At 44.1% G+C, this 24,554-nt stretch overlaps 2 protein-coding genes across 7 annotated transcripts; one reads left to right on the top strand and one right to left on the bottom strand.

Moving 5' to 3' along the window:
• Positions 1-1,341: 1,341 nt before the first annotated feature.
• On the top strand, positions 1,342-13,709 carry naa35 (N-alpha-acetyltransferase 35, NatC auxiliary subunit). Of its 6 annotated transcripts, none has more exons than XM_046347875.1 (23): positions 1,342-1,470; positions 2,034-2,162; positions 2,536-2,569; positions 2,724-2,838; positions 3,012-3,086; positions 3,193-3,360; positions 5,115-5,181; positions 5,294-5,337; positions 5,588-5,638; positions 7,130-7,213; positions 7,411-7,525; positions 7,654-7,832; positions 7,990-8,049; positions 8,131-8,237; positions 8,446-8,512; positions 8,753-8,851; positions 8,974-9,152; positions 9,252-9,397; positions 9,503-9,570; positions 12,311-12,451; positions 12,935-13,057; positions 13,148-13,228; positions 13,307-13,709. In XM_046347875.1, the coding sequence occupies exons 2-23, from the start codon at positions 2,042-2,044 to the stop codon at positions 13,364-13,366; spliced, it is 2,184 nt and encodes a 727-aa protein (XP_046203831.1). In that variant the 5' UTR covers positions 1,342-1,470; positions 2,034-2,041; the 3' UTR covers positions 13,367-13,709. The 6 variants fall into 6 exon arrangements, with proteins under 6 accessions (XP_046203831.1, XP_046203832.1, XP_046203830.1 ...); XM_046347876.1 differs by having other exon boundaries at positions 2,721-2,838; positions 9,297-9,397; XM_046347874.1 differs by having other exon boundaries at positions 2,721-2,838.
• On the bottom strand, positions 13,631-24,529 carry golm1 (golgi membrane protein 1). Its single transcript, XM_046347881.1, has 11 exons — positions 24,225-24,529; positions 21,251-21,385; positions 20,682-20,858; positions 19,590-19,644; positions 19,342-19,444; positions 19,078-19,195; positions 15,691-15,889; positions 15,270-15,437; positions 14,858-15,022; positions 14,445-14,555; positions 13,631-14,375 (listed from the first exon to the last, which is right to left on the bottom strand). The coding sequence occupies exons 2-10, from the start codon at positions 21,377-21,379 to the stop codon at positions 14,446-14,448; spliced, it is 1,224 nt and encodes a 407-aa protein (XP_046203837.1). The 5' UTR covers positions 21,380-21,385; positions 24,225-24,529; the 3' UTR covers positions 13,631-14,375; position 14,445.
• Between the last annotated feature and the right edge of the window lie 25 nt (positions 24,530-24,554).

The raw sequence follows: 24,554 nt of genomic DNA, 5'->3' as shown, positions 1-24,554 counted from the left end.
CAGTATAGCGTATGGTTCGGCAGCCCGGACCTCATTGGAAAGGCTAGATGTCATACAGGAGCAAGGATTCAGAACATGTAGTGGGGCGTTTCGGACGTCCCCAGTGGCTGCACTACAGGTGAAGATGGGGGATATGCCATTGCAGATTAGGAGACAGTAGCAGGCAATGAATTATTGGATCAACCTACAAGGACATGGGGTGTCTCGTCCTGCGAACAGGATTTTACAGGCATGCTGGGAACAAGAGCAAAGACAGAACACAAGCTTTGGGTGGGTAATACCCAGGGGAAGGGGGTGGGACTGTATGGAAGGGAGTTTAGTCCAATGGTAGCTATTCCTGTAAATCCACCATGGTTACTCCCGCTTCCAGTAGTTGATTTAGAAATGTTGGAGAGACTACAGAAAGATAGAGAGGGTGTTGATCTATCTGATTTGTTTAAGATACACAGTATGCAGACGTATCAGGATTTTGTTGCCATTTACACAGATGGTTCAAAAGATCCAAGGACAGGACGTACTGGGTCAGCATTTGTAGTGCAGGAATGTGGGGTGGAAGTCAGGAAATGTATAACTGATCATCTAGCTGTATACATGGCAGAGCTGATGACCATACTGTTGGCCTTGCAGTGGGTGGAGGAAGTCAAGCCAGACAGAGTAGTTATTTGCTCTGATTCATGTGCAGTGTTAGTCTCCAGTCCAGCTCACGTAGCAGACAAGACCTGCTTTATGAGGTGCTACAAACCTATGGCAAGATTAGACAGATGGGTTACAGATAAGATTTACTTGCGTCCCAGCTCATATGGGGGTGGAGGGGAATGAGACAGTTGATTTACTGGCTAAACAAGCACTTAGTAGTGGGGATGTTGATATTGTAGTTTCAACGAGCAAGGCAGAGGCAAAAAGCCTGATATGGACAGTGATGGTGTAGAGATGTCAGGAGCAGTGGAATAGAGATACTAAGGGCAAGCATTTATTTCAAGTACAAAGGAAAGTCGGGTAGGGGAGAACGGCAGGAAGGGACAGAAGAGAGGAGGCTATTTTTACAAGATTAAGGGTGAGACACAGCCAGTTGAAAAATACCTTAAATGTGATAATAAAGCATCCAACAGGAAAGTGTGATTATTGCCAGGAAACAGAGACTGTGGAGCTGGTATTGCTACAGAGTGGGCAGTAATCAGAGGGGAAAAGAGCGGCTGAGATCTATGAGGGAGAAGGGGATACAGGAAATTAGTTGAAAGAGTATTTTGAGAAGAACATCATTAGATATAGTCTCACATATATTTTTCTATTTTTTTTTTAGAGCAACGGGGCTGGCAGGTAGGATTTAGTTTCTCCCTGTCCCTGGCTCACACTCCTGTACAGTAGATGGCGGTAATGCACCATCACGTTGGATGCCAACCGCCGATAAACCCCGCCGAAAAAGGAAGAGGAGCCTCGGACGACTATCTAGCAGCGCTAGCAGTTAGCAAGGTATGTAGCTATGTGATTTTACAACGAAAAGATCCCAGCAAATGTCCCCAAAATATGCCCAAATGTTTTATGCAATTTGATGAATATGTATGATTAAACATTTGTGTTGATGCAGAGAGACCAAACTAGTTAACGTTAGCCATCTCGACTGATTTATTATGCTCCAGCTCGGAAAGATATTTAGCATAACTAGCTATTAACACTGGCTAGCTAGTGCAATGACATTAGACTCCGGTGCCTCATTACAAATTGCGGTTAGCTAGTTATCGTATTGAATGAATCCACAGACCTCACAGTCAACTCTTTGACTGGCAGAAATGATAGACTGCTGAGTTCCCCCTGGACCTTCCCCCGGTGACTGAGTTGTACTCCAATCAGAACCCATATAACCTTGTTTTACTCAAATGATGTTTGTGAACAACGTACATGTAAACGAACACTGTATAGTCTCAACACATGGGTAAAATTATACATTTGATATCATGGATGGTCAGTCCTTGCATCAATAGCTCTATACATTTTTATCTTATTTGAATTTGACAACCTACTGATTTTACTTTCAGCTGTAACCATGGTGATGAAGTCATCAGTAGAGGATGACGATGTAGGATGGGGATTGGGTGTCCCAGAGAAGATGAGGAACAATGCAAACTGGGTGGACATTACACATGAATTTAAAGGGGCATGCAAAGGTACAAACTCAGTGTGCATGCGTGTGTCTGTCTGTGTGTTCTGTTACATGCGTTAACACCGTTTTTCAGGATGTGCTGATGATTTTAATTGTGTATCGGGGGTTTATGATACTTGTTCCTCTCATTTGTTTGCTGGACAGTTCTGAAATGCCTTCCCTGGTAAATCAGGGTTCTCATCAAAAGATTGGTGTACATCTGCACAACCAGTAAAAGAAAGGCCAATACAGTAAAGTAATTCTTAATGTAGACCCATTGATTTCAGCTGTGTGGGAATTTGGTGCCACCAGTCTGAAATGCAAGCTGGATGGCACAGGTTAGCATAGTTCAGATGACTGAGTACTCTTGTATTTGTTTTCTCGTGTTGTATTTACAGAGCTCAACCTTGGGGAGTTGCTCCATGACAAGTTGTGAGTGTTTCTGTTTGTTTCTCACACTGTTCTCTATGCCGTTAATTCAAATGTGCTGTGTTAGTGAAATACTGAAGTGCTGCAGTATACATGCATCTATCTATCACTTGACAACACACAGCTTTAGGTCTTTTAATGGCAGCGTTTTCAGCAGGTTTGGCCTGTTCGAGGCTATGTCTGCCATTGAGATGATGGACCCCAAGATGGACGCAGGGATGATTGGTAATCAGGTCAACAGGAAAGTCCTCAACTTTGAACAGGCAGTCAAGGTATGGCTCTGATTCCTGGAGTTTCAGACTGTGAAATGAAAATGTTGGTTTTATGTTGAACCTTTAGTGAGGTGCATTATAGTCCATTAAGACTCTCCCCCACCTCTCCTTTTCCTCTCTGTCGCTCGCGCGCTCTTCTCCTTTTTGTCTCTCTCCTCTCTTGCTCTCTCCAGGATGATGCTATCAGAGTGAGGGACCTCAGTCTTCCTGAGCTGATTGGGATCATGGACACCTGTTTCTGCTGCTTGGTCAGTTGTATTTCTTTATCAATACCAAACTGCATCAACCCACTATGCATAACAATTACCAATCAAAACAAACGTAAGTACTTTTAAGTTGTTTGTGTGTGTGTAGATCACCTGGCTGGAGGGTCACTCCCTAGCCCAGACAGTGTTCACCTGCCTCTACGTCCACAACCCCAACCTGATCGAGGACCCTGCCCTCAAGGCCTTCACTCTGGGCATCCTCAAGGTGTGCGACATCGCCCGTGAGAAGGTCAACAAAGCCGCCGTGTTCGAGGAGGCAAGACGTTTGGTCTCTTTGGGCTTTTGCACGGAACAAATTCTCTCTCTATCACTCACACACTCTGTCATGTCAAATAAATTAGCAAGACACCACCAACAGATCTGGGACCAGGTTAACACAAACTGTCCCTATACCTCCTATAGTCCCGTCTATGGGACACAGTCAAACTACAGTGCATTCGGAAAGTATTCAGACCCCTAGACTTTTTCCACATTTTGTTACAGCCTTATTCTAAAATAGATTACGTAGTTTTTTCCCCCTAATCAAATTACACACAATTCCCCATAATGACAAAGCAAAAACTGGTTTTTGGAATTTTTTGCAAATTTATATATATATATAAAAAACTGAAATCACATTTACATAAGTATTCAGACCCTTTACACAGTAGTTTGTTGAAGCAACTTTGGCAGCAACTACAGCCTCGAGTCTTCTTGGGTATGATGCTGCAAGCTTGGCACACCTGTATTTGTATTCTCCCATTCTTCTCTGTAGATCCTCTCAAGCTCTGTCAGGTTGGATGGGGAGTGTCACAGCACTGCTATTTTCAGGTCTCTCCCGAGATGTTCGATCGGGTTCAAGTCCGGGCTCTGGCTGGCCCACTGAAGAACATTCAAAGACTTGTCCCGAAGCCACTCCTGCGTTGTCTTGGCTGTGTGCTTAGGGCCGTTTTCCTGTTGGAAGATGATCCTTCGCTCCAGTCTGAGGTCCTTGGTGCTCTCGAGCAGATTTTCATAAAGGATCTCTCTATACTTTGCTCTGTTCATCTTTTGTTCGACCCTGACTAGTCTCCCAGTCCCTGCTGCTGAAAAACATCCCCACAGCATGATGCTGCCAATTAAATCTTGGTTTCACCAGACCAGAAAATCTTGTTTCTCATGGTCTGAATCCTTTAGGTGCCTTTTGGCAAACTCCAAGCGGGCTGTCATGTGCCTTTTACTGAGGAGTGGCTTCCGACTGGCCACTCTGCCATAAAGGCCTGATTGGTGGAGTGCTGCTGAGAATGTTGTCCTACTGGAAGGTTCTCCCATCTCCACAGAGGAACTCTGGAGCTATGTCAGAGTGACCATCGTGTTCTTGTTCACCTCCCTGACCTAGGCCCTTCTGCCCCATTGCTCAGTTTGGCTGTGTGGCAAGCTCTAGGAAGAGTCTTGGTGGTTCCAAACTTGTTCCATTCAAGAATGATGGAGGCTACTGTGTTGCGGAACTTCAATGCTGCAGAAATGTTTTGGTACCCTTCCCCAGATTTGTGTCTCGGACCTCTATGGACAATTCCTTCAACCTCAAGCCTTGGTTTTTGCTCTGACATGCACTGTCAACTGTGGGACCTTTTATAGACATGTGTGCTTATCCAAATAATGTCAAATCAGTTTAATTTACCACAAGTAGAAACATCTCAAGGATGATCAATGGAAACAGGATGCACTGGAGCTCAATTTCGAGTCTCATAGGAAAGGGTCTGAATAAATGTTTTTTGTTTTCTTATTTGTATTACATTTGCAAAAATGTCTAAACCTGTTTTCTCTTTGTCATTATGGTGTATTGTGTGTAGATCGCTGAGTAAAATGTTTTACTTAATCAATTTGAGAATAAGGATGTAACTTAACAAAATGTGGAAAAAGTCAAGGGGTATGAATACTTTCCGAATGCGCTGTATGTCCACTGTTCCTCCTAGGTCTTCTGATCTGAAACAACGCTTAGTTTAGTTCTAGGTATAATATTTAAGATCCTGTTCTATGTCCTGTCTCTAGGAAGATTTCCAGGCCATGACGTACGGCTTCAAGATGGCCAACAATGTGACAGACCTGCGGGTTACAGGTGATTTTCATGTGGTGTCTTAAGTTCCATGTTTGGCATTGCAGGTATAAAATAATAATGTAGTGATGTGTGTGTGCCAAGTTAACTTTATACATGTCAATGGCACCAACAGGTATGCTAAAGGATGTGGAGGATGAGTTACAGAGGAAAGTTAAGGTACATGCATACTACTGTCTTCACCATCCACTTACACTCTCACAAATTGGTGCGAATACAGCTAACCAGACTCTGGCAAAGTGACGAAATACATGACTAAATAATGTATCTGATACTTAGCTGAGATGGCCGCTAGTGTATACAACTCTTTGTGCCACTAACATAACTCCACAGCTCGTCCGTCACGCGTTCTCCTCTTCCTCGCTCTCCTTATCCTTTTTTTCCCCCCTCTATCTTTCATCTCCTGTAGAGCACACGCAGTCGCCAGGGTGAGCAGCGGGACCCGGAGGTGGAGTTGGAGGTAAGACTATCAGTCACTCGGTCTCTGAGTATATCAACCAGTACACCCCATCATTTCTCCCATCCAATAGATGCGGTAAAGCTGTCAATGCAACCCAAACCAAACAATAGAAATGCATGGGGGAAAGATCCTGAATCTCCTAACTGCCCCCCAGTAAAATGTGCCTTCATTTCGAAACAATAGCCTATGTGTGTTCCACACTATGTTGAGGTAAACATCTGTATAAAGCTGGTATGGATGTCAACCCCAATACATGTTAATGTCAGCGTCACCAATCAAATGCATTACAGTTAAAAACTACTTTGACTACCACCATCGATTTCTGTATGCTAGCTATGCTACCATCTTATAAGAACGGGAGTAGGCATTTAGCAATCACTTCTTCTAAACCTGAAAAGGAACCATTTCTAAATGTTATGCAGCGAAAATAGCCAAATATATCAAAATCTGACTTTAGTATCCACTTTGGGCCTGTTGCAATACATCAATCATGACATATCTATCCACTTTGGCAAACATTCAACAAATCTAACAATCTGGCATCCCCCTTCTATCCCCCACAGTTTGACCTCTTTACTGCATCTATGGCCAATCTCAAATCAACCCCTAAACCTTATGCACTTGTGGAGATCTATGGAGGATTTGATAGGTGTTAGCAATATGGTGAGAATCCCTCCTATCCTATCAGAGGACAACTTACAACCTTATCTCTACATCCAATTCGGTCAGAGTGCATAGGCTGTAGTGTAGTGGTCCATTTGGGATTAGCAATATCTATTACCCCTGCCTTCTGCCCTGGCCAGTCCACCAGAGCGTGGGAATGAGGCAGCCTTTCATTGAGACAAGCCTGGAATATGCAGCTATAAAAAAAAAAATTTTTAAAGCACCCCATCCCCCAAAATGGAGAGGTCTCTAGATGGTCGTAATCGCCATTTTACGACAGAGCTAAATCTGTGTCCCTACAAAGATATTGAGAGTACAAAAACATTAGGAACACCTTCCTAATATTAACAATTCGTCGGGGCATGGACTCTACGAGGTGTCAAAAGCATTCCACAGGGATGCTGGCCTTGTTGACTCCTATGCTTTCCACAGTTGTCAAGTTAGCTGGATGTCCTGTGGGTGGTGGAGCATTTTTGATACACAGGAAAACTTAGCGTTGCAGTTCTTGATAAACTAAAACCGGTGCGCCTGGCACCTAGTACCATAACCCTTTCAAAGGCACTTAAATATCTTGTCTTGCCCTTTCACCCTCTGAATGGCACACATACACAATCCATGTCTTAATTGTCTCAAGGCTTAAAAATATTTCTTTAACCTGTCTCCACCTAGTCATCTACACTGATTTGAAGTGGATTTAATATGTGACATCAATAAGGGATCATGGATTCACCTGGTCAGTCTGTCATGGAAAGAGCAGGTGTCTGTTTTATACACTGTATAGTGTGTGAGACACTTGTTATTAACCTGTTTCTCTGCCTCCTTTCTCAGCATCAGCAGTGTTTGGCACTTTTCAGTCGGATCAAGTTCACACGCCTTCTACTGACAGCGCTGATCGCCTTCACGAAAAAAGAGGTAACACAAATAAAATGTATTCATAAAGCATCAACAGATGTCACAAAGTACTTATACAGAAACCCAGCCTAAACCCCAAAGAGCAAGCAATGCAGATGTAGAAGCACACCACACACTTTTCACTTAGCTTTACTAAAAAAAGGAACAAATGGTTGATTTATTTGATTGAGCATGTGATGTCATGTTGGCTCTGTCAGACCAGCTCAGTGAGTGAAGCTCAGAAACTCATGCAGCAGGCGGCAGATCTCCTCCCAGCCCTCCGCTCCAGCATCGAACATGGCATTCAGTCCCAGAACGATACTACTAAAGGAGGTAACACACACACACTCCCCAATGTGTCACTCACTACCATAAAATGAATGCTTCACTCACTTAGAAAAACTCTAACCGCAAGTGAACAATTCACAGTTATGAACCCTGCCCTCCACCCTGCGTTCCAGATCACCCGATCATGATGGGGTTTGAACCACTTGTGAACCAGAGACTGCTGCCCCCCACCTTCCCCCGCTACGCCAAGATCATCAAAAGGGAGGAGATGATCAACTACTTCAGCAAGCTCATCGACCGCATTAAGACCGTGTGCGAGGTCATCAACACAACTAACCTTCATGGAATTCTGGTACTACATCTGTAAATACTATAAGAATAATTTTGACAATACTATTGTACTTCAACGTTACTGTAATATAAAATTCTGACAATACTTGTATAATGGTTTGCCTGTTCGAGCATTTGTTAAAGGTTGTAGTAATGTTGTTTTAATATTCTGCTTTCAGGACTTTTTCTGTGAGTTCAGTGAGCAGTCCCCCTGCGTCCTCTCCAGGTCTCTGCTGCAGGTAAGGAACATTCTCCCTCATGATTGGTGCATCTGGACAATTCTCGGATCCAGTTCTGATGAATACCCTCCCTGTCTCTAGACAACGTTCCTGATCGATAATAAGAAAGTGTTTGGGACCCAACCAATGCAGGACATGATCAAAGATGCTCTGAGGTACTTTGTCAGCCCACCAGTGCTCTCCTCCAAGTAAGTCATAGAAGATTGGAGTGCTTCTTTCTATGGCCCTACCTTCAAATGCATCCTTCCTTCCTAGAAGTCGTTAGAGATCTGAATTGGTATATGGTGGCATTCTTACGTTCAAATGTCAAGGAAATAAGGATGCATTTCTGAGGTATTAGAGTTCAATATCTACCTCTGTCTTTGAAACGGACTGATCCATGCACTGCCTCTGCAGGTGCTGCCTGTATAATAACCACCAGGCCAAGGACTATATTGATTCCTTTGTCGCACACTGCTCGAGAGTAAGTCACCTGGCTGCATTCCAATACACCTTCTCTATATTAATGCCACAATCCTTCATTTGTTTTTTTTCCAGCCCAAATGGCATCCCCTCCACTTGGTTAGCATAAGGGGAAATGTAACCACTCAAATGCATAGATGAAGCTGTGGCTCTGACAGTCCTTGATATCAACATGATAGTTGTAAACATAATATTGTTCCCAAACAATGGAGTAAAACAACCCAGGACTGTTTCCCTGCAGCCCTTTTGCAGTCTCATCCAGATTCACGGACACAACCGCGCTCGGCAGAGAGACAAACTAGGCCACATCCTGGAGGAGTTTGCCACACTGCAGGATGAGGTGTGAGAGAAATTGACTGTATGCATTGCTGTTTAGCGATGTAAATTATCTAATGTGGGTGTGCTCGACTGTATGTTGCTGTTCTCCTGTGGTTGACTGTGGTGTGGGGGCGCCCCCTGCAGGCAGAGAAGGTGGACGCAGCACTGCACAGCCTGCTGATGAAGCTGGAGCCCCAGAGACAGCACCTGGCCTGCCTGGGCACCTGGATCCTCTACCACAACCTGCGCATCATGATCCAGTACCTGCTCAGCGGCTTTGAACTGGAACTCTACAGCATGCACGAGTACTACTACATCTACTGGTGAGTGTGTGCCATGTGTACACTTGACCGATTTGTGCCGTGAGAAAATATGTTTGGTGTTCACTTGATTGAGGTATGCTTGACTGAGGTGGTGTGCAGGTATCTGTCAGAGTTCCTGTATGCATGGCTCATGTCTACTCTAAGTCGGGCGGACAGCTCTCAGATGGCTGAGGAGCGCCTCCTGGAGGAGCAGCAGAAAGGACGCAGCAGCAAGAAGACCAAGAAGAAGAAGAAGGGTCAAGGAGGTCAGGATTACATCACAGTATTTACATTTAATTTAATCCATCTGGTACTACACTGCTGCCACCCAGCCATAACATGCTCCTCAATAACAATGTGTTTGCCTGCAGCTCGCCCCCTCAGCAGAGAAATCACCATGAGCCAAGCCTACCAAAACATGTGTGCTGGCATGTACAAGGTAAGTGTACATACACACTTGTCCTAAACATGTACTCTGTCCTGGCTCAGTTGCAGTCCCATTTTCTATCAAGACTACACACACAAATCAAATCTATTTATATAGCCCTTCGTACATCAGCTGATATCTCAAAATGCTGTACAGAAACCTAGCCTAAAACCCCAAACTGCAAGCAATGCAGGTGTTGAAGCACGTTGGCTAGGAAAAACTCCCTAGAAAGAAACCAGGCTATGAGGGGTGGCCAGTCCTCTTCTGGCTGTGCCGGGTGGAGATATATAACAGAACATGGCCAAGATATTCAAATGTTCATAAATGACCAGCATGGTCAAATAATAGGTCTGGGACAGGTAGCACGTCCGGTGAACAGGTCAGGATTCCATAGCCGCAGCACGGCCAGGTGGACTGGGGACAGCAAGGAGTAATCATGCCAGGTAGTCCTGAGGCATGGTCCTAGAGCTCAGGTCCTCCGAGAGAGAGAAAATACTTAAATTCACGCAGGAAACCGGATAAGACAGGAGAAGTACTCCAGATATAAAACTGACCCTAGAACCCGACACAAACTACTGCAGGATAAATACTGGAGGCTGAGACAGGAGGGGTCAGGAGACACTGGCCCCATCCGATGATACCCCCGGACAGGGCCAAACAGGAAGGATGTAACTCCACCCACTTTGCCAAAGCACAGCCCCCACACCACATCTTCAACCACCTACTTGCCATCCTCAGACAAGGCCGAGTATAGCCCACAAAGATCTCCGCTACGGCACAACCCAAGGGGTTGCGCCAACCCAGACAGGAAGATCAGTGACTCAACCCACTCAAGTGACACACCCCTCCTAAGGACGGCATGAAAGAGCACCAGTAAGCCAGTGACTCAGCCCCTGTAATAGGGTTAGAGGCAGAGAATCTCCGTGGAAAGAGGGGAACCGGCCAGGCAGAGACAGAAAGGGCGGTTCGTTGCTCCAGAGCCTTTCCTTTCACATACCTCCACACTCCTGGGCCAGACTACACTCAATCATATGACCCACTGAAGAGATGAGTCTTCAGTAAAGACTTAAATGTCGAGACCGAGTTTGCGTCTCGCATGGGAAGGAAGACCATTCCGTATAAATGGAGCTTTATAGGAGAAAGCCCTGCCTCCAGCTGTTTGCTTAGAAATTCTAGGGACAATTAGGAGGCCTGCTTCTTGTGACCGTAGCGCACGTGTAGGTATGTATGGCAGGACCAAATCAGAGAGATAGGAGCAAGCCCATGTAATGCTTTGTAGGTTAGCAGTAAAACCTTGAAATCAGCCCTTGCCTTGACAGGAAGCCAGTGTAGGGAGGCTAGCACTGGAGTAATATGATCAAATTTTTGGGTTCTAGTCAGGATTCTAGCAGCCGTATTTAGCACTAACTGAAGTTTATTTAGTGCTTTATCTGGGTAGCCGGAAAGTAGAGCATTGCAGTTTAACCTAGAAGTAACAAAAGCATGGATTAATTTCTGCGTAATTTTTGGACAGGTTTCTGATTTCTGCAATGTTACGTAGATGGAAAAAAGCTGTCCTTGAAACAGTCTTGATATGTTCGTCAAAAGAGATCAGGGTGCAGAGGTCCTTCAGTTTTATTTGAGACGACTGTACAACTAAGATTGTCAGATTCAACAGAAGATCTCTGTTTCGTCTGGAGTTAAAGTAGAAGGTTTGCAGCCTTCCACTTCCTTATGTTTGAAACACAGGCTTCTAGCGAGGGCAATTTTGGGGCTTCACCATGTTTCATTGAAATGTACAGCTTTGTGTCATCCACATAGCAGTGAAAGTTAACATTGTTTTCAAATGACATCCAAGAGGTAAAATATATAGTGAAAACAATAGGTCCTAAAACGGAACCTTGAGGAACACAAATTTACAGTTGATTTGTCAGAGGACAAGCCATTCACATTGAAACTATCTTTCCGACAGATAAGATCTAAACCAGGCCAGAACTTGTGTAAACCAATTTGGGTTTCCTATCTCTCCAAAAGAATGTGGTGATCGATGGTATCAAAAGCAGCACGAGGACAGGTGCAGAGCGTCGGTCTGATGCCATTAAAAGGTCATTTACCACCTTCACAAGTGCAGTCTCCGTGCTATTATGGGGTCTAAAACTGGACGGAAGGATTTCATATACGTCGTTTGTCTTCAGGAAGGCAGTGAGTTGCTGCGCAACAACCTTTTCTCAAATTTCATAGAAATGGAAGATTCGATATAGGCGGATGGGGCGGCAGGGTAGCCTAGTGGTTAGTATTGGACTAGTAACCGAAAGGTTGCAAGTTCATATCCCGAGCTGACAAAGTACAGATCTATCGTTCTGCCTCTGAACAGGCAGTTAACCCACTGTTCCTAGGCAGTCATTGAAAATAAGGATACATTCTTAACTGACTTGCCTAGTTAAATAAAGGTAAAAAAGTTTATTTTAGCAGCTCTTTCAGTAGTTTAGTTGGAATAGGGTCCAGTATGTAGCTTGAAGGTTTAGAGGCCATGATTATTTTCATCATTGTGTCAAGAGATATAGTACTAAAACACTTGAGTGTCTCTTGATCCTAGGTCCTGGCAGAGTTGTGCAGACTCAGGACAACATAGATTTAAAGAGGAGTCCGTAATCTGCTTTCTAATAATCATGATCTTTTCCTCAAAGAAGTTCATGAATTTGTTACTGCTGAAGTGAAAGCCATCCTCACTTGGATGGACACACACACACTGAACTCCTGTCTGTTGGTGCAGACTATGATAGCCCTGGATATGGACGGAAAGGTGCGGAAGCCACAGTTTGAGTTGGACAGCGAGCAGGTGCGATACGAGCATCGCTTTGCCCCCTTCAACAGTGTGGTCACTCCCCCGCCAGTCCATTACGTCCAGTTCAAGGTACAGTAGTGTTACCAACCATTGCTAGCTCTGATTATATGGATATGTGGTGCATTCCAGGTTGATTTAAATTGCAGACATGCTGCACAGAATAGCTCAGGAATTACATGTTATAGTGGAGATTAAAAATATAATAATAATAATAATATAATATATGCCATTTAGCAGACGCTTTTATCCAAAGCGACTTAGTCATGTGTGCATACATTCTCGAGTAATGAGGGAGGGAGTAAGGGGGGGGGAGAAAGAGGCTGGTAGGGAGTGGGAGAGAGAGGGTGAGGAGAGGGCTGGCACAGAAGTGTTTTTTCCAACCTTGAATTCTTAACTGGTAGTTGAGGGCAGGCTTTTTGACAAATAGGAAGAATGGAAAATGGAGTGTGAGAGAGTGATGGAGAGAGGGAGAGAGGGAAGGGAGGGAGAGAATGATAGAGGGATTGAGAGATGTAAAAAGACGACCTGTGCCTCTCGGTTTGTTGGCTGTAGGAGATGTCTGATCTGAAGAAGTACAGTCCTCCTCCTCAGTCAGCTGACCTCTACATGGCAGCCAGTAAACACTTCCAGCAGGCCAAACTGATCCTGGAGAACGTCCCCAGCCCTGACCCAGAGGTCAGTAAGCCTTTTAACCCCTAATAGTGAGAGGTTGTGCCTCAAGTTTGTGGGTCTAAATGGGTTGTTTTTTTACATTGGTTGTTGCAGGTGAATTGCATCCTAAAAGTGGCCAAACCCAACATTGTGGTCATGAAACTACTTGCCGGCGGGCACAAGAAGGAGACAAAGGTAACAATGGGAGGAGCAAAACGCACTAAATATATTGGGAAATTGAAACATTGATCAAATGGTACTCCCTATTTCTAGGTACTACCGGAGTTTGATTTCTCCACTCACAAGTACTTCCCTGTGGTCAAGATCATCTGAATCAGAGCCCTGCATTACTATGACAACTCGTACCCACCTCCCTGACCCGGTCTCCGTACACCAACTTTTTCCATCTGCGTAACTGTGGTCGGTCGCTATGATAGGACAGAGGGAGACAAGTGTCTGAAGTTGGTTGACCAGGACAAGATCATCCTTTACCCAATTGTATTTTTGGTCCTGACCCACAAAGGACTACAAATACCAGACATCCCAAAGGACAGAAGAACTACATCCTCCACAATACCAAAAACAAACTTGTCCAACTATGGTATTAAAATGATTTATTTTGTCATCCTTCTGTGCTACATTTCCTCAATAAAAAAACAGATTATTTAACAGTTCAGTAAGCAACAAATCCATTGTAACAATCTAAATAGAAGAAAAAAAATCTAACCTGTGTTCAACCATAATTACCATTTTGAGTGGGCTATAAAAAAAACAATCGTATCTGAAACATTTACAGTTGTGGGTCTGCCTGGTGCACAGAGGCCACTTTTACCAACAAGTTACAAAAGTTATTCTATGGTGAGCAGGACACATGACCATCAAGCTTAGACTATGCAGGGTTGAGTGATCCCTGCAAACATTTCAAATTATGAAACAAAAACCTTATTCACATTGTCATACAGCAGGACATCTCATTTTCTATTGGTTTATGAAACTACTGTAAGAACTGCGAAGTGTAACTAACTGCACATTAAGTCACTGTCAAGACTAGAGTGAATCGGAGCACAGTTCTCTATCAGCACAATCTGGGATGTTATCACAAACTATCGTTTCACCCATGGTTATAGCAGTTCTGAAATCCAAAGTCTGTTTTCCCGACAAAATATACATTCACTGCAGAAGACTTGAGTATATTAAGGCGAACCGTGAGATGCTTTCACTGAAAGAGCAGAAGTCTTACACAGACGGTAGTCTTGACAACAGTTCTGTTGAAGAGCTGTAGTCCCTTCCTGGTTCGGTAGTGGATTGAGGAGGGTCTTAGCTCCCACCTTTCTCCAACCACCTAACAAGACCAAAAATTAGATATTTATATCACTAAAACAGACTGTGTGTGTGTGTGTGTGTGTGTTACCTCAGAACTGAGCGAGCTCTGCCTGTTTGTCAGCCTCAAACTCTCCTTCGTTCTCGTCGTCTCCGTTGTAGTCCGCCAGCTCTTCCTGCATTTCCCGTTCAGCCTCCTTATCTACGAGTGAACACATCAGCACCCTTACTATACATTAGAGCTGGGACTGTACCAATCACTTATCGCAGGCATTTTGCTGACTTCGTTCATTACGATAAGTATCCTCTACTGGAGAAATGTGAGTGTGACGGTAGGACCCCCCCCCCATACGAGTGTGACGGTAGGACCCCCCCCCCATACGAGTGTGACGGTAGGACCCCCCATACGAGTGTGACGGTAGGACCCCCCATACGAGTGTGACGGTAGGACCCCCCCATACGAGTGTGACGGTAGGACACCCCCCCTATACGAGTGTGACCCACCTATGTTCTCAGCCATCTGGTTCCGTTGGTCTGGGTCGACCCCGCCCACTATCGGCTTGTCTGCGTCGTAATCCTCCTCAGGATCCTCCACCTTCTCCTGACCAATAGGAGCCTCTTCTTCCTTCCACTGGCTAAGCTGAATGTCATCAGCACCAGGGTCGGCATCTGGAGGGGAAAAAGATTGGCGTCCGTTTCCATTTCTCACATCTTTGACTATGTTAAGGTCGAAAACCTTGGCAATACTAGGTTTCACTATTTCCCATTTTAAATACTTTCACACAAAGTACACTATTTTCTAATTATGGCGTGACAAACTGGCTTATCCTCCCTGGACTTGTGGAACATCTGGTCTGGAGGAGGTTGTACAGTTTCTGAGATGGTGGGTGCAGGGTTGAGGCTGTGCGAGTCATACCCTCTATCTGAGGCTCTCCTCCGTGTGTGTCCATCACCTCCAGCTCCGGGTCCTCGGTCAGGTTATTTTTCCGGGGCTTACTGGCCCCCTCTACAAGCCCCGGTTGGTCCCCCTTAGCATCAGCGGAGGGCAGGGACTCTTTAGGGGATAGCGCAGGAGTGTCGAGAGCTAGACAAAGGGCAGCATCCAGTTCGTATCAGACAGCATACACGTGTCAGCCTCTCAGAAGCAAAACTAGCAATTCAATTCAAGACATGTTGTACTTGCTTAAAGGGTAATGGTGAATATGACTGTGGTATAAATGGTGTGTATGTAATGTCATGTCAAAGATCAGTTGATAAGGAAGTGGGAGAGCTGGTGTAATTGTCTTATTGGCCCAGATCCTTCCACCCTCAATGAGAGCAGCCATCTTGTCCTGTACCTTTGTCTACTGCGATCTCATTGGTCTCCAGCTCTGAGGTTTTGAGGTCCACTGCAGGACCTTTTGCCGCTGATGGTTCAGGGGCGTGGCCGTGGACAGGAGTAGTCTTAGTGTCATCCAGCCCTGCCTTCCCAGGCCCCTCTTTATCTGGCACGCCCACCTCAGTGGAGCCAATTTTCTGTGTGGGTGCTGCATTTGTCTGCAGGGAAAATACAGTCAAAGTTGTATCCAATTTCATCCTGTATTTTTTATTTACCAAACAAAACCACTAATGACAGTGGCAAGAAAATGTATTAAGTCATAAGACAAATTGTGCTTAAAACACATTGTATTTTTCCTTGTCTATATTGAATGCATAATTTAAACATTCACAGCGTAGGATGGAAAAAGTATGTGAACCTCTAGGCTAATGACTTCTCCAAAAGCTAATTGCTGCACTGTCGGAACTAAAAGCACAAACATTTCGCTACACCCGCAATAACATCTGCTAAACCAATACAATTTGAATCAGAAGTCAGCTAACCATGTCTTGAACAAAAGATCAAGAATTGTTGACTTGCATAAAGCTGGAAAGGGTTACAAAAGTATCTCTAAAAGCATTGAAGTTAATCAGACCACGGTAAGACGAATTGCCTATAAAGGTTCAGCACGGTTGCTACTCTCCCTAGGAGTGGCCGTCCTGCAAAGATAAATGTAAGAGCACAGAGTAGAATGCTCAATGAGGTGAAGAACCCTAGAGGGTCAGCTAAAGACTTACAGAAATCTCTGGAAACATCGACGAGTCTACGATACGTTAAAGAAGAACAGTGTTCAAGGGAGGACACCACGGAAGAAGCCACCGCTGTTCAAAAACATGGCTACACGTCTGAAATGCGCAAAAGAGCACCTGGATGTTCCACAGTGCTACTGGCAAAATATTCTGTGGAACTAAAGTTGTGTTGTTTGGAAGGAACACACATTACTATGTGGAGAAAAGGCAAAGCACCAATATCAAAACCTCATCCCAACTCTAGTACAGAGGAGGGAGCATCATGGTTTGGGGCCTGGACAGCTTGATATCGTTGATGGAAAAATGAATTCCCAAGTTTATCAAGACATTTTGCAGGAGAATGTAAGGCTACCCATCTGCCAATTGAAGCTCAGAAGTTTGGTGATGCAACAGGACAACGACCCAAATCACGGAAGTAAATCAAAAACAGAATGGCTTCAACAGAAGAAAATACGCCTTCTGGAGTGGCCCAGTCAGATTCGACTGTAGCATGACCTCAAGAGTAGTTCACGCCAGACATCACAAGAATATTGCTGAACTGAAACAGTTTTGTGAAGAGGAATGGTCCAAAATTCCTCCTGACCGTTGTGCAGGTCTGATCCGCAACTACAGAAAACATTTGGTTGAGGTTATTGCTGCCAAAGGAGCGTCAACCAGTTATTAAATCCAAGGGTTCACATACTTTTTCCACCCTGCACTGTGAATGTTTACACAGTGTTACATTTTAATTTATAATTGTTTGTTTTATTAGTTTAAGCAGACTGTGTTTGTTTTAGTTTAAGCAGACTGTGTTGGTCTATCGTTGATCTGATCTTCATCGAAGTCACATGACCAATTCATGCAGAAATCAAGGTAATTCCAAAGGGTCACATACTTTTTCTCACCACTGTGTGCACACACACACACACACACACACACACCACACACACACACACACACGTCAGCCAAGCTATACTGCATGATGTTCAGGGTCTTTTATCAGTGGTGGATAGATACAATGGTGAACTAAACTCAGTACGTCAGATTATGGAAATTGTGTTGGTACTTTTGCCAGGCAGCCACTGTTCAGGGTCATGTCAGGTAATGTTCTGATTGTGAGTCAAATCCCTGGATGTACTTAATGAGTGAGCCAGTTAATGGGGGATAGGTAAGGTCTACGACAGCGTTCCCCAACTGGCGGCCCACGGACCAAATTATTTTATTTGGCCCCTCAAGTTGAGCAAAACATTTTGTTATAGCACCAAGTGATTTTAATTTTGTTCAAGAATTCCCACGCGTAATATAGATGTGATTGTATACAAATGTAAGCAAGAGGTGAAATATACACTGCTCAAAAAAATAAAAGGGAACACTTAAACAACACACTAACTCCAAGTCAATCACACGTCTGTGAAATCAAACTGTCCACTTAGAAAGCAACACTGATGGACAATAAATTTCACATGCTGTTGTGCAAATGGAATAGACAACAGGTGGAAATTATAGGCAATTAGCAAGACACCCCCAATAAACACGTGGTTCTGCAGGTGGTGACCACAGACCACTTCTCAGTTCCTATGCTTCCTGGCTGATGTTTTGGTCACATTGAAAGCTGGCGGTGCTTTCACTCTAGTGGTAGCATGAGACGGAGTCTACAACCCACACAAGTGGCTCAGGTAGTGCAGCTCATCCAGGATGGGACATCAATGTGAGCTGTGGCAACAAGGTTTGCTGTGTCTGTCAGTGTAGTGTCCAGAGCATGGAGGCGCTACCAGGAGACAGGCCAGTACATCAAGAGACTTTGAGGCTGTCGGAGGGCAACAACCCAGCAGCAGGACTGCTACCTCCGCATTTGTGCAAGGAGGAGCACTGCCTGACTGCCATCAGACCCCTTGTGAGACCATATGCTGGTGTGGTTGGCCCTGTGTTCCTCCTAAGCAAGACCTCATGTGGCTGGAGAGTGTCAGCAGTTCCTGCAAGAGGAAGGCATTGATGCGATGGACTGGCCCGCCCGTTCCCCAGACTTGAATCCAATTGAACACATCTGGGACATCATGTCTCGCTCCATCCACCAACGCCACGTTGCACCACAGACTGTTCAGGAGTTGGCGGATGCTTTAGTCTAGGTCTGGGAGGAGATCCCTCAGGAGACCATCCGCCACCTCATCAGGAGCATGCCCAGGTGTTGTAGGGAGGTCATACAGGCACGTGGAGGCCACACACACTACTGAGCCTCATTTCGACTTGTTTTAAGGACATTACATCAAAGTTGGATCAGCCTGTAGTGTGGTTTTCCACTTTAATTTTGAGTGTCACTCCAAATCCAGACCTACATGGTTGATCATTTTTGTGTGATTTTGTTGTCAGCACATTCAACTATGTAAAGAAAAAAGTATTTAATAAGAATATTTCATTCATTCAGATCTAGGATGTGTTATTTTAGTGTTCCCTTTATTTTTTTGAGCAGTGTATTTGTCAAATATGATCCGTTCGGGCTTCTTGCGGTCAATTTTCAAGTCTACAAACTATTGTGTTCCGGCCCCCCGACCATCCGCTCACGAAACACCTCGTCCCACAGCTAAATCTAGCTGATGATCCCTGGTCTACGATGTGAGCGTTGAACATGGTTACTGGTTTACCTGGGAGGACACTGCTGGGTTCTTCATCTCCAGTTTCTTCTGAACTTCCCGCTTGGCTGCAGCTACCTTTTCAGCACAGTCCTCCCTCTGTGCTAGTATCTGAGTGTTACACTGAGTCCTATACAAACACATCTTATTACTTGCACATTAAGATTTGATAAATTACCTCTGACAAGGTCACACAAGACCCTAAAAGTGTGATGCATGATTATCTGTCATACACGTTCCATAAATGGCGGGACTGTGTATAATAGAGGGCCTTACATGTCATAGGTGAGTTTTTTGTTCAGGGTGTTAAGATTGCCTTGGCAACTCTGGAACTCTTTCTGAACTTTACCCAGGTCCTCATTTAGCTCATTTAACTGACCTGCAGAGACAAATTCACAGGTAGTATTAAGTCCTGACTGGGGATTTTTTTTTAAAGAATACACTTTGGATTAAGAGAGTGAGATTTCACAACACTAAAGACAAGAGACAGTTTAGGTAGAAGCAACAAAAAAAAAACATCTTACTTTTCAGGTCCTGTATTACTTTGGTACTGGAGGATATATTTATCAGTTGGCTTGCCTAAAGGAAACAGACAGGACTCATTTTTTTGGGATCTGTGTGTGTGAACCCAGTAGGTACTCAGATGGTCACAATTTCCTTTCCATGCTGCCATGGTATCACACCTTTACTGGGAATTCACACACAAACACACTCCATAAACAATAGGTACACTGATCTACGGATTAAGAAACCCATCTGAGGGAGGAAAACTCGGGACTGGCTACCAGCAAGGTGGCGTATACAGTATGGGCAACTCAGTACAGTCCTCGAACACAAAGAAACTGATAGCACTCATTTTAGAGGCCACATCTTGGCAGTGTAGATTATTATTATTATTTTTTACATTATCAAGCCAAATTCCTGCAGATTTCTACATGGAGCTGAGAGGAACTTTCAAAACTACAAAGTGAATTTCCTGCAATTCTACACAGTTTGCCATTGAGCTGAGAAACTTGCCGTTTTAAAGCAAATGTCCTGCAATTCAATGCATTTTACCATGGCTAATGCGGTGATCCTTTACTGCTAAATTCCTTGTTTTTGGAATTTTCAATTCTTCCAGTCTCTCTTGTATTTAGGTGATTGTAAATTCTGAAAGATTATTAAAGAAAAATATATACCGTAGGCAAATGATCTTTTCTACATATTTCATCTCTGGTTTTAGTCATTTAAGTTTAGTGTTTTTCCAGTCTGAAAATTTATCTTTTTTTTTATTACACGGTTTGCACTTTTGAATGGCAGAAAAATCCCTAGCACTGATTCAATGATGTTTAGAATATACAAATGTGTTGATCACACTTTACATGTTGCATTGTCCTGAGGGTTGCGTGTTGATGAGCAACTGTGTGTGTGTGCAAATTAGAAGTGGTGTTGCGCTCAGGTGTGTATTATGCATCCATCTATGATGCAGTGCTCAGGTGAGTATTATGCATCCATCTATGATGCAGTGCTCAGGTGAGTATTATGCATCCATCTATGATATGCAGTGCTCAGGTGAGTACTATACATCCATCTATGATGCAGTGCTCAGGTGAGTACACTCCAGTACAGTAAACTACCTTTTCCTGGCTACAGGTGTTGTGGACTCCCTCCAACCTCTTGTTCAGGCTCTGCATGCGGCTGCTCTCCTCTTTCAGCCGCTGAATCTCTTCCTGGAACTCGTTCTTCTTCACCTCCACTGCCCCACGCTCTGACGCCGCCCGACGCATCTGCGCTTCCAACTCGTACAGCTTTGTCTGCCCACCACCACAGCACACGCAGGGTGTCACAGGGTCAGAGTAGCATCATTCAAAACAAAGGCTTAGAGAATCTTTAAACACTTAAAAAAAGCAGTACAAAATTAGCTTACTCATTCTGCTCTGTGACATGGCCCTTGTTCTAATCACATACTTCAGCTTACCATATTCATTAATCTAAACAGCTTGCCTTTCTCCATACAACTTCTCCAACTGGCTCGGCCTCGTTTCCAATCCACTTCAAAAACATGGACTGTAACCCTGGGATTAGTTTATGCCCTTCTCTAAACCCTAACCATTAGTTACACCACCCCCCCCCCCCCCACTGTAAACAACACAGATTAACTATCTTGGTTTAGTTATAAATATATTTGATTAAAGATCACACACACCTGTAACTCCAAGTTCCGTGAGTTCGAGACCCAGTAGTTGAAACCCAGGACGAGGACACAAGCGATCAGAGCACCAATCATAAGAGGAGGAGACCGCCCCCCTCGACGACCATTACCCAACCCCCCCATTGCCTCCTGAAGACGAGAGTGAGAGACATTGGTTAAACACCTACAAAACAGGGCCCTAGTGACCACAGGGCATAAAAATCTATCATGCAGTTCAGTTAAAGGTTAAAAGGGATAAATGAGGATTTCGGCAATGCAGCCCTTTTCTACTTCCCCAGAGTCAAGATATACTCATGTAGGTCTCTGCGTGCAGTTTGAAGCAAGTTGTTAACTAGCGTTAGCCCAATGACAGAGTCTATGGTAACTGCTAACATGCTCGTATATACGATGGACTTCCAGTCATTGTGCTAACACCAGTTAGCATTGACTTGCGAAACTACCTCTAACTAACATACTGGATGCAGAGACAACATAAAAATTGTATCCATGAGTTCATCCGACTCTGGGAAACTAGATAATGGCTTCATTACCAAAATCCAGAAGTATCCCTTTAAATGTGGGTGTCTACAGTCCTTGGTGGGTGTGCTGTGAAATAGGTTTGGGTAGACCTTTTTTACATTAGTTCTTTGCAGAAGGTTTCGGGTTTCTTGCATGTCATAAACTTAGTTAGTCAAATGCAAATAACTGGTACAGGAACAGCTTTATTAGTATCTGGAATTATAGGGAGCTGATAATGCATGAAACCAACTCAACTGGAAGAGCATGCAAATCATGAATCATGCTTCACGATTAACAAATTACCTACCTCTGTCAAACCATATCTACATAGGTAATGATAGCCATCCGATTAGCTAGCTAACAATACTGCTAATGGGGCTTGCTCAAACCACGGTAATGTCAGGAGAAAGTAGGCACCTCAACATACTGAATATAAACGCAACATGTAAAGTGATGGTTCCATGTTCCATGAGCTGAAATAAAAAATTCCAGAAATGTCCCATATGCACAAAAAGTTACTCTCAAACAAATGTTTACATCACTGTTAGTGAACATTTGTCATTTACCAATGATAAACCATCCAACTGACAGCTGGGGCATATCAAAAGGCTGATTAAACAGCATTATCACACAGGTGCACCTTGTGCTGGGGACAATAAAAGGCCACTAAAATGTGCTGTTGTGTCACAACAATGCCACAGATGTCTCAAGTTGAGGGAGCGAGCAATTGGCACGGTGACTGAAAATGTCCACCACAGCTGTTGCCAGAGAATTGAATGTTAATTTATTTACCATAAGCCTCCTGCAATGTCATTTTAGAGAATATAGCAGTATGTCCAACCGGCCTCACAACTGCAGACCACGTGTAACCCCACCAGCCCAGGACCTCCACATCCAGCTTCTTCACCTGCGGGATCGTCTGAGAACAGCCACCCAGACAGCTGATGAAACTGTGGGTTTGACCAACCGAATAAATTTTGAAATCGTTTTAGGGAAGTTCATCTGCATGCTCATAGTCCTCACCAGTCTTGACCTGACTGCATTTTGGCGTCATAACTGACTTCAGTGGGAAAGTGCTCACTGGGACGCTGGAGAAGTGTGTTCTTCACAGATGAATCCTGGGTTCAACTGTACCGGGCAGATAGCACTCTGGCGTCGTGTTGGCGAGCAGGTTGCTGATTTCAACGTTGTGAACCGAGTGCCCCATTGTGGCGGTGGGGTTATGGTATGGGGAGCCATGAGTTATGGATAATGAACACAATTGCATTTTATCGATGGCAATTTGAATGCACAGAAATACTGTGACGAAATCCTGAGGCTCACTGTCGTGCAATTCATCTGCCGAGATCACCTCATGTTGTTTCAGCATGATAATGCACAGCCTCTTGTCACAAGGATCTGTACACAATTCCTGGAAGCTGAAAATGTCTTCCACTGGCTGCATACTCAGACATGTCACCCATTGAGCATGTTTAGGATGCTCTGGATCGACGTGTACTACAGTGTGTTCCAGTTCCTGCCAATATCCAGCCACTTCGCACAGCCATTGAAGATAAGTGGAACAACGTTTCACAGGCCACAATCAACAGCCCGATCGACTCTGTGAAGGAAATATGTCGTGCTCCATGAGGCAAATAGTGGTCACAACAGATACTGACTGGTTTTCTGATCCATGACCCTACTTTTAAAAAGGTATCTGTGACCAACCTATGCAGATCTGTATTCCCAGTCATGTGAAATACGTAGATTAGGGCGTAATGAATTTATTTAAATAGACTGATTTCCTTATGAGCTGTGAAATTGTTGCATGTTGCGTTTCTATTCTTGTTCAGTGTACATACTACAAGAACAGTAAAACAACCAGTTGAGCAAGCTAGCTCGAGTAAGAGACTCATAACCTTGTACGAACCATCCTGATCTCGCGAGCTCACATTGTTTCGCATCAAGGTATCCGCAGTCAGAATGGTTCGTACGAGACTAAGCGCTTTCAGCAGTAGCTGATTAAACTCAACGATATGGGTTATTGTGTGGCCTAATGTATTGATCGTTAATTAGGTCAGATTAATCTGATTTGTTTAAAGTCATTAGAAAACACTGATCCGATAAAAAAAGCCTATTTTTGAATAGTTGGCAGAACAGACAAATTAGTTACCTAGTTATGTGGCTAAAACAGCAGACGTTAGCTAGCGCTTAGCTAAGCATAATGTAGCCTAGTTACGACGTTAGTAGCTAGCTATAATATAATATCTGGAAATTGTTACAACTTTAGCTTAGCTAACTATGATATTTTGAATCAGTGAAATGTATTCTGAAAAGTGAGTGTAACACAGAGCAAATCTCAGGACATCAATATCTGAGTCTGCCTCTGATAAACAACTATGTGCCACTGATTCATGTACAGTAGCCAACCTTTATGCTAGCTAACAACAGTTAAGGCTAGCTAGCGTAGCTAGTTGTTGACAAATCTTACCTGAAAGCCGCTTCACTGTTTAAGCAAGGATATGTTTTGACAGTGAATGGTCCGTTCAATTTATAAGCGAGCTACGAGACTCTTTACATAGCTAGTTCAATGAATATCCAGCACTGTTGCAGTCTGATTTCCATTCTCGTTGGGAGGGGGAGGAAGCTGTGATGTTTAGCTGGCTTGCTTGAAAACGCGGAAGTGGAGTCAAGTGATGCCAACACTGCAACAAGGGTTAGTGCTATTCGATTTCCTTGGGATGTCCACAACTTACTTCAATTGGGTAACCTCAGAGGTGGTACGTACCCAATATCCCAGATACCACCGATCCTGCTAACA

Source organism: Oncorhynchus gorbuscha, linkage group LG04 (genome assembly GCF_021184085.1).
Source record: "Oncorhynchus gorbuscha isolate QuinsamMale2020 ecotype Even-year linkage group LG04, OgorEven_v1.0, whole genome shotgun sequence".
NCBI classification, from domain to species: Eukaryota; Metazoa; Chordata; class Actinopteri; order Salmoniformes; family Salmonidae; genus Oncorhynchus; species Oncorhynchus gorbuscha.
Note: the sequence above shows the minus strand (reverse complement) of the source record. Positions and strands in the feature narration are given on the sequence as shown.

What these genes read in the sequence shown, in the direction of transcription:
- naa35 (XM_046347874.1), top strand. Translation starts at nt 2,042, where the DNA reads ATGGTGATGAAGTCATCAGTAGAGGATGACGATGTAGGATGGGGATTG. An exon ending in GAACGATACTACTAAAGGAG is followed by an intron (nt 7,526 to 7,653) that starts GTAACACACACA and finishes CCTGCGTTCCAG; the next exon opens with ATCACCCGATCATGATGGGG. An exon ending in TCCCCAGCCCTGACCCAGAG is followed by an intron (nt 13,058 to 13,147) that starts GTCAGTAAGCCT and finishes TGGTTGTTGCAG; the next exon opens with GTGAATTGCATCCTAAAAGT.
- golm1 (XM_046347881.1), bottom strand. Translation starts at nt 21,379, where the DNA reads ATGGGGGGGTTGGGTAATGGTCGTCGAGGGGGGCGGTCTCCTCCTCTT. An exon ending in CACGGAACTTGGAGTTACAG is followed by an intron (nt 20,859 to 21,250) that starts GTGTGTGTGATC and finishes GGTGGTGGGCAG; the next exon opens with ACAAAGCTGTACGAGTTGGA. An exon ending in AAAAAACTCACCTATGACAT is followed by an intron (nt 19,196 to 19,341) that starts GTAAGGCCCTCT and finishes GTGTTTGTATAG; the next exon opens with GACTCAGTGTAACACTCAGA.